The sequence below is a fragment of the Carica papaya genome, chromosome 9, assembly GCF_054855325.1.
Source record: "Carica papaya isolate Zhongbai chromosome 9, ASM5485532v1, whole genome shotgun sequence".
NCBI classification, from domain to species: Eukaryota; Viridiplantae; Streptophyta; class Magnoliopsida; order Brassicales; family Caricaceae; genus Carica; species Carica papaya.
This window is the reverse complement of record NC_142317.1, coordinates 5,708,828-5,717,566: the sequence shown is the minus strand read 5'-3', so window position 1 is coordinate 5,717,566 and position 8,739 is coordinate 5,708,828. Positions and strand designations below refer to the sequence as shown.

At 35.2% G+C, this 8,739-nt stretch overlaps 2 protein-coding genes across 4 annotated transcripts; one reads left to right on the top strand and one right to left on the bottom strand.

The window, feature by feature from the left end:
* Positions 1-394: 394 nt before the first annotated feature.
* On the top strand, positions 395-4,409 carry LOC110820410 (Leucine-rich repeat protein kinase family protein). Of its 2 annotated transcripts, XM_088211114.1 has the most exons (8): positions 395-665; positions 785-2,329; positions 2,511-2,644; positions 2,751-2,994; positions 3,206-3,417; positions 3,513-3,538; positions 3,697-3,808; positions 3,952-4,409. In XM_088211114.1, the coding sequence occupies exons 2-8, from the start codon at positions 1,024-1,026 to the stop codon at positions 4,171-4,173; spliced, it is 2,256 nt and encodes a 751-aa protein (XP_088067240.1). In that variant the 5' UTR covers positions 395-665; positions 785-1,023; the 3' UTR covers positions 4,174-4,409. The 2 variants fall into 2 exon arrangements, with proteins under 2 accessions (XP_088067240.1, XP_021905551.2); XM_022049859.2 differs by having other exon boundaries at positions 395-2,329.
* A 192-nt stretch (positions 4,410-4,601) lies between these two features.
* Positions 4,602-7,417, bottom strand: LOC110820411 (putative adenylate kinase 7, mitochondrial). Of its 2 annotated transcripts, none has more exons than XM_088211115.1 (5): positions 6,940-7,417; positions 6,308-6,448; positions 6,067-6,148; positions 5,913-5,989; positions 4,602-4,961 (listed from the first exon to the last, which is right to left on the bottom strand). In XM_088211115.1, exons 1-5 carry the CDS (start codon positions 7,312-7,314, stop codon positions 4,818-4,820), a joined length of 819 nt encoding a protein of 272 aa, XP_088067241.1. In that variant the 5' UTR covers positions 7,315-7,417; the 3' UTR covers positions 4,602-4,817. The 2 variants fall into 2 exon arrangements, with proteins under 2 accessions (XP_088067241.1, XP_021905552.1); XM_022049860.2 differs by having other exon boundaries at positions 5,913-5,953.
* Positions 7,418-8,739: the final 1,322 nt, after the last annotated feature.

Sequence of the window (8,739 nt, the reverse complement as noted above, 5' to 3'; positions counted from 1 at the left end):
TCATATGGGGCCCATTCGAAAATTAATAATTAGAAAATGATCAGTACGATAATGAATCTATATTAAAAAATAAATAAATCTGGGGATGGTGGGAAGTAAATCCAAACAATTTATAATAATGATAATAATAATTATTATTAAATGAACTGTCATTAGTGTGCTAATACTACTAAATTATTGAAAATATTATGCTTACTCATAAAAATGGAAAATTATTGGTTTCTGACTTACCTGCAAAATAAGGGAGTATGACCATTACTACGAGGCTGCCATTATGGGTGAAGAGAGGAATTCAACAAATTATTCTACTGCTTACTAGTTGAAATGGTGACAGAATTGTTATGGGTGTTTCTTGATTTTTTATGCTTGCTAACTGTTAATCACAACTCTCAAGGACTCTGCATTTTCAGGCCTCCCATTGCTCCTTCTTCCACCTTTTTACATGATTAATTAATTTCTTTCATACCCAATAAATAATTAAGATTCTACTATTCAAGACAAGATATTATAAAGAATCAATAAAGATGAGGAAGGAGATCAAAACCCAGTTCAGTTCCTTTTAGAAACACCATACGTACACTTTCCTAGCTGCTAACTGTAAACTCCTCAAGGACAGAAATTCCATTAATGTTGGAGAGAGCAGCATGTGGGAGCATTAAGTCCAGGTACCCCACCTTTCAGATTTTTAGCTTCAAACACAGCACTCAGCTTTTTTATGTTATGCTTAATACTCTTGCTGTTCTTTTTTTGCTCATCTGCCTCCTCAACAATCCAATGAAAACAGCTTCTTATGGGATTTCATCACTCTTATGACTGAATTCCCCCTGCATGTTCTTCGTTTCCGCTTGATGGTGCTTTGCACCTTGCTTCAAAACCAAACACTCTGGCAAGTTCCGACTTCCAGATTTTGAATCCAAGGCTTTGCACATCTTCTTCATAGAAAATAACAAGAACCCAGATCTTAGTTTATTCTGGTTTTGATTTAATCAGACAAGCAGACACCATTTTACTTTCTCAGTAAAAATGAAAAGGGAGAAGTTGATGATGGGGACTTTTGGCTTGGTTTTGTTATTGTGTCTTACATGGAATATGTTCCTGTTGGGTACCTGCCAACTCCAATCCTCTCAAGCACAAGTTCTTCTTCAGCTTAAAAAGCATTTAGAATACCCAAAGCAGCTAGAGATGTGGTATGATCGTCGGACAGATTTTTGTTCTTTGGCTTCGTCGCCACACCTAAACATCACATGTAATTTCAGCTCTGTGACAGGACTCAGAATCATGGGTGATAAACATGTGAAGCTGAGTGAACTTGATGGTTTTTCACTTTCAAACCAGACACTATCAGAGAGATTCTCCATGGATTCCTTTGTCACTACTCTATCAAGACTGACAGGGCTAAGAGCTCTTAGTTTGGTGTCTTTGGGCATATGGGGTCCCCTTCCTGATAAGATTCATAGGTTATCTTCACTTGAGTATCTGGATTTGAGTTCTAATTTTCTCTTTGGTTCCATTCCTCCGAAGATTTCCACAATGGTGAGACTTCAGACTGTTATATTTGATGACAATTTCTTGAATGACACGGTTCCTGGCTGGTTCAATTCCTTATCCAATCTGACAGTTCTTAGTTTGAGGAACAATAGGTTGAATGGCCGGTTGCCTGATCTTAGTAGCTTAAGTAAGCTTCGAGTGTTGGATTTGAGCAGCAACAATTTAGATTCTAAGTTACCCACATTGCCTAAAGGGCTACTCATGGCTTTCCTTAGTAACAACTCCTTCTCAGGAGAGATTGATCAGAAGCAATATAGCTGGCTAAGTAAGGTTCAACACATAGATATTTCCTCCAATCGACTCAGTGGAACACCTCCTGCAGCACTTTTCTCACTGCCAAATATTAGCTATTTGAATTTGGCATCAAATATGTTGAGTGGTTCACTTCCAAGTGATCTACAGTGTGGCAGCAAACTTGAATTTGTCGACATATCAAACAATAGGTTCACAGGAGAAGTGCCTTCTTGTTTGAGCAGTGAACCTGGAAAGACAGTTGTTAAGCTTGGTGGAAACTGTCTATCCATTGACATACATCATCAGCATGCAGAATCATATTGCATAGACACGGACACAAAGGGGAAACATTCAGGGGGAAGAAACATTGGGGTTTTAGTGGGTTTGGTTGTAGCAATCTTTGCTGTTGGGGTGCTTTTGGCTTTTGGCTTCCTCGTTGTGTTTAGAAGTTATTGCGCACGAGGGATATCAGAGCAGCATTTGCTGCATAAATCAGTGCAAGATAATTTAGCAGCAGGGTTCTCTTCTGAACTCCTAACAAATGCAAGTATGTTATCCAATAACGTATTCTTGTTTCCTCATATTGGCAAACTGCGAATATTTTTAAGTTTTTAAGTTGCATTTACTCCAACTCGGTTCTATTCTCATTTAATTCCTAAAGATTAATTACTTAATATATAGAATTTAGTTGTAATTTACATATAAGGTAAATATATTTTTCACTGCAGGGTTTATCTCCGAAGCAGCAAAGATGGGTACAGAAGGTATCCCAGCATGTAGGCAGTTTACTTTAGAAGAGTTAATGGAAGCCACAAACAGTTTTCATAACTCTACCATTATTGGTGAAGGATCATATGGAAAGGTATCATAAGAAACTGTGACCTTTAGGCACAGTTTAAAACATATTTAGTTTCTAGCGTAGTAGTGAATCCATTCATTCTCACCCAGTCTCTTCTTTGCTTTTTCAGCTTTACAAAGGAAGATTGGAGAATGGGACACAAGTTGCTATAAGGTGTCTACCCTCGTCAAAGAAATTTACGATTCGAAATCTGAAACTCAGGTTGGATTTGCTTGCAAGGCTTCGCCATCCGCATTTGGTTTACCTTCTGGGACACTGCATGGATAATGGCGGACGGGATGATTACAATGTGAACAAAGTTTTTCTTGTATACGAATACATGCCAAATGGAAATTTCAGCACTCATCTTTCTGGTAATTTGGAACAAATTAATAAGCAATTATTTTCAAAACTGTGGCTTCTTTATTTTGCCAAATGGAAATTTCACCACTCAGCATATACTTTCTAATATGGTTCAGTCATTCTTTAAGCTTCTGACTTATAAAAGCAACAGCTCTATGCAACATTATTGTATGAAGAACCATAAAGTTGAGAATTCTAAGCACAGAAGGGTAATTTGTGCAGAAACTAACCCAGGAAAGATTCTTAGTTGGCCAGAAAGATTGGCAGTCTTACTGGGTGTTGCTAAGGCTGTGCACTTCTTGCATACTGGAGTTATTCCTGGTTTCTTCAATAACAAATTGAAGACACATAACATCTTGCTCAATCAGCATCAACTGGCAAAGTTAAGTGATTACGGGCTTGCAATAATTTCAGAAGATAATAACCATCATGAGGTAAAGTTTGTTCTTTAAGTATCATTTATTTTTAAATCACAGCATTCAGCAGAGTTCAAGGAACTTACAAATGATTTTTTGTTCTTGGTTTGTAGGCAAAAGGAGACCACCTCAATTCCTGGTAAGGAGTATTCTTCTGGTAAAATTGTTTCCTGTAACATTGTATAGATTTTAAAGGTCTAAAGAAATTGTGGCTGACAATCAGTTAAGAAAAGGATTTTACTGCTTAAAAAATACAACATAAGCTTGTGTCTAACAATTGAAATGGCATGTTTTCAGGCAAATGACCAAGTTAGAAGATGATATTTTCAGTTTTGGATTTATATTACTCGAGTCTCTGGTTGGACCTTTAGTCTCTGCAAAGAGAGAGATGTTTCTGCGGGATGAATTGGTAATTCTCAAAATTCTGGATCAAAGCAGATTAAACTTAGTTTCTAGTTATCATAACTTATCATTTGCTTCTAGTTTCCACATTTTGAAGGTTGGATGAGGTAATATATTAGAGGTTATGAAACAAGATATTGCATTTTACAGGCATCCTTCGACAGCCAGGAAGGTCGAATAAAAGTTGTGAATCCAACTGTTCTGGCAACTTGCTCACAAGAATCTCTGTCAATTGTGATATCCGTAATGAAGAAATGCATTGTACCTGAGTCGAGTCGTCCTTCCTTTGAAGACATTTTATGGAACTTACAGTATGCTGCTCAGATCCAGGCAACAGCAGATGGTGACCAAAGATTCAACAATGCCTCATAATGATAGAGTTCTACATCTTCAAAGAATCACCTAAATCATCTACTCCCTTTCCTTCTTTCTTCCTTCGTAGTGAGGAAAGTAGATAGCCTAGCAGCAACTGTGAGAGTTCTTGTCAACAAATGGACAGTTACAAATTAGTATCATCATTTCCATTAAGAACTCATTGTATATATAGGCTCTTGTTTTGCATCAACTGCAAATTAGACAACCAATTAATGGGAAAGAAAGATTTTCTATGCCTTTTGAGCATCCTGAAAAAGTAAAAACACGTTGACAAAAACTAGGAGCTAACAGATAAGATTCTCTCCTGTTTCTTCATGTTTTTAGAAGTGACATGGTTCCTCGATATTCTAATACAGATTACCCAAAATAGTTTCTTGTAGTTTTTCTGCGATTCTCAGAATCTCTAATCAATCCTACTTCATGTCTGCAAGCAGAAAGAGAAATCTTTTCTCTATGCATTTTAACCATGTTTCCATTACACTTTTAAAACAGGGAAATAGGGGAACTCTGTCAAACTGACAATTCAATTCTCAACACATTATTTACAGCAATTTACAGGTCTATGGTACTTGTATATACAGCAATCAATTCATGAATACACCTTCCAGAATAGGAAGTTCATGGTAAACTAGATCCCGGGGTCAAGTTTGTGAATCACAGGCAGCATCTACATATCGTAATCGTAATGCGGTCAAGAGGCCTTGCCATGTTTCCTTAGGTGCACTGCTAACTTGAAAGTCAATAAGTTTTCTTTGTTTCCTGTAATACTCTTCAACTGCCTTACTCTGACACAAGAAAAAGGGAAGTGATTTGAATAAATTAGCCATCAAAAGCATTCTTTAATATAAAAATCATATAAACAGGAACAGTTACATCTACAATCCATTGGTAAGAATCAAAACTAAAATTTACACACATCATCAAGCAAAGTTTACATGAAATTATTTGTCCTGGTAAAATTCTCACACTCCAAGAGACTCAAAATATCACAGTATGGAAGGATAAAAAGTTTTGAGCTGTGTGCTTAAGGACAAAAGGCTGAATAATGCCAAATTAGTTTTTTCAACAGGAACATCGCGTTTTGCCATAGAGGTGTTGGGTCTGTGCTTAAAAACAGAGGTAATATTTAATAATTCAGAAAAAACATGGGGGATGCCGAATAAAGGTGTTAATCTTCAAATCTACAGTCCCAAGTCCTTAGCAGGGCAAACTTAAACTTAAGTATCTTTAGCTTCATGCTGATGAATTTTTCTCCTCCTTTTCATCACGTATTTGGAGGAAAAAAATTTAGAACAGTTACTTCAAGCATCGAATTCTTAGGAAGACATCCTAGGATTTAAAATATATTATAAAAAATAGGAAAGGATCAACGAAAAAAAGAACTGGTAAAATGTCTTACCCATTCAGCAGAAACAGAGTGATCCTTCAGATTCCAAGTTTATGTTGGAATTCACATTGATGCAAATAGACAAAATGATGTGAAAGACAATTCATAAACGAAAGCAAAGGTACTTTAGCATGCTGTATAAATGATTAAGCTGCTACTAGAATGGGATTAATAATTGTTAACGTTCACTTATTCCATAAGTAAAAAACCTCATGACCCACCCTAGTCTGACAGTTAGGATGTCACTTTTAAGGAAGAAGAGAGGTATTCAAGAACAATATCAGGCTAAACCGATAAAATATAAAAAATAACTTAACAAAAGAGGGGGAGAACTTGGAAAGATTAATACCTGTTTAGAATAGGCTTGAAGCTTTTCCTTCCAGAAATTTTCTGCAACAGCAGTTGAGAAATTTTGTTTTGGAGATGCTATGCAGGCATATCAGAAGTCATACAATAGGTGAGGCATATCTATCTAGATTATGCCAAAAGGGAAAGAACAATACCTCCATAGTTTTTCATCAAAAAGTCTTCTGTGCATTTAAAATTCACAACCAGATCAATGTCAGCAAACTGGTCAAGAATTTCCTATAGCAGATGAATAGGGGGAAAAGGCAAAAACAAAGAAGATATTTTAGTAAGAGCATCTCTTTCCCGATAGGATTGTATATCTGATCTCCTAAAACTTAAAAACCTGGAGATTACTGCATAAGAAAAAAAAACTGAACTTAGAAACAGAAAACTTACAGCTTGGATCTGTGTACGAGGAATTCCATCCAGAATAAACCCAGACTCGCCTCTGTAGTACCCATCTTTTAACCTTTCTGACAACAATGCAAAAATTATATGCTCTGGTACAAGTTCTCCATGATTTAGCGCGTTGGCTATCTATACATATTGAAGCCAAACGTGCATAAATAAGGAAAGGAGGAGTTAAACTAGGTCTGTCAGACAAGAAAAATAAGAAGTGGAGATAAAAATGAAGCTATTAATATATGATAAACTAGCCTATAAAAAATCTCCGTTATAACATATTTGGGGGGAAAATTCAGTATGCTTAAGAGAATGGATTGATGTTTCTGAAATTAGGAGCTCGTAATCTGCTAATAGGATGATGCATTGGCGTTCTAATTGAGTCCACTTCCAGAATATATCATAATAATGTGCTACGTGAGTCCATGGCATTCCATGAATGACCTAATAACCGCTGAATCCCTTCGAATCTAAAAGAAAATACACTCTGAATGATCTCAATCCTCGACAAGCAAATAGGAGAAAAGAACAACACAGACTAGCTAATCACTGTAAGACAAATTCAAGAAACAATTCTTCACCAAAATAACCAAAGAACATGGACAATAGTTCGAAGAAGATAATACCTGTTTATAAACAGAAGAACGGGGACTAAGTTCTTGACGTACAAGACTTGCCATAGAAATGTGAGGAACCTGTAGAAGCTCTGAAAGCATCTCGGCATAGACGTGCCTGTTGGCGCGTGGACTCCCAATAAAAGCCCACTGAACTCCTCTATCCGGCACCGAGCCTTCCGTTTCAGCCATTGGAGTCAGTTCAAGCCGACAACCAGAAGACGTGCTATCCTCATCGTAGAGATAGTAATCCGGGTTCCGCTGCGGCTGCGCTGCGACCAAAGTGCTGTATAACCGGCTCATAGAGACACGAAGAAGTTGATAGAGAGCGGGAACCGCCGTTACAGCGGCGGTGGAGACGCTGCCGAGGTGGCTCAGTGCGATCATAGCAGAGAAGAGAGCGTGTGTGCGCGTGTGATTAGTTCGTTGAGAGGAAATGAAGTCGAGGATGGAGGGTTTTGGTCGTTAAGAGGGACAGAGGGAAAGAAAGGGAGGTTTTTTCAAGCTTCTGCTTTTTATTATTTTACGAAATTGCCACTCCTCTTGCTTGCCACGCAATTTTTGCCTTGATACTCATTTCTATTTCTTAATTTATTTTTTTTAAAAAAAGTAAATTACCCAAATATGTATTGAAATAAATTTTGTCCAATCAACCATTCGCTTACTCAGTTCATTTCTCCACAAAATATTGTATGTTTGAGTAAAAATGTGTTTTTGCGTATATTTTTATTTAGAGATTATTTGTTTTATATTATAATTAATGTATGTATATTATTTAATTTATTAATATATTATGTTTCTCTCGTATAGGCAAAATTATAATAACTTCTAGTTATGTCTCTTTAAAAAATATGATAAATAGAGTTCAACATAATTTTTGATTAGTTATTGTGTTTTAATATTAAATTTTTTTTATAACTTTATGATGTATTAACAAGAATGTTAGAATTATTTTAGGTAGAACCATTAAAATTTCATTCAATTAAGTAAGAGATAAACGAACCTACAAAATTAATAGAATAAAAAATACATGAGATTTTAAAATAAAATATTGTTCATTCACGTTGGCAATAGTACTTTTTGCAAGTGTATAAACTACTCTATTACAATCATGCAAAATTCAAAAAATATAAATAGATGTCATAAAGCTACAAAGATAATTAAAATCATCATAAAGCAAACTAATGTATGACACATGAGAAAAAGAGTAGTATAGGAGTTTAATGATCCACTAGGAGTCACCCTCCAATACACATTGGTGATGCATGTGTAAACTATTAGAGAATTTAATATATAAATATAGAATACGATGTTCACATAGTAAGTACGTATAAAACTCGCTTACTTGATTGAAACATTGCAGTATATTCTAAGAATACATGTTAGAGTTACATATCTTTCTTTTTTTTTTTGAATGATGATTATTAATATGATAAGTTATATATATAGGAGTGAAGGGGAGGACTTAGCCCTAGGTTTCTTAATTAGGATACATTTCAAAGGATATGGGATGTCCTATACCACTAATGTAGCACAAATGGGGATTCAGTTGTATGTTAGAATTAAAAACTCAAGATAAATTTTTTTATATATAATTTTAGTTAAGTTACACTATGAATTTATAAGTCAATGATGTTTTATGAAATAGAAGACACGTTTAAACTATTTAAAATAAATTAATCCTTATCTAAAAGTAAATAGTAATTTATTTGAATAAAATATTTATGGTAGAAAAAGAAGTTGTTATGATTTTGAAAAAAAAAATTAATATTACAAATTTATTATTAGTAAAAATAATTAAATAAACTTACT

What these genes read in the sequence shown, in the direction of transcription:
- LOC110820410 (XM_088211114.1), top strand. Translation starts at nt 1,024, where the DNA reads ATGAAAAGGGAGAAGTTGATGATGGGGACTTTTGGCTTGGTTTTGTTA. An exon ending in TGAACTCCTAACAAATGCAA is followed by an intron (nt 2,330 to 2,510) that starts GTATGTTATCCA and finishes TTTTCACTGCAG; the next exon opens with GGTTTATCTCCGAAGCAGCA. An exon ending in TTTCAGCACTCATCTTTCTG is followed by an intron (nt 2,995 to 3,205) that starts GTAATTTGGAAC and finishes TAATTTGTGCAG; the next exon opens with AAACTAACCCAGGAAAGATT.
- LOC110820411 (XM_088211115.1), bottom strand. Translation starts at nt 7,314, where the DNA reads ATGATCGCACTGAGCCACCTCGGCAGCGTCTCCACCGCCGCTGTAACG. An exon ending in GTTCTTCTGTTTATAAACAG is followed by an intron (nt 6,449 to 6,939) that starts GTATTATCTTCT and finishes CAATATGTATAG; the next exon opens with ATAGCCAACGCGCTAAATCA. An exon ending in TTTGATGAAAAACTATGGAG is followed by an intron (nt 5,990 to 6,066) that starts GTATTGTTCTTT and finishes ATGCCTGCATAG; the next exon opens with CATCTCCAAAACAAAATTTC.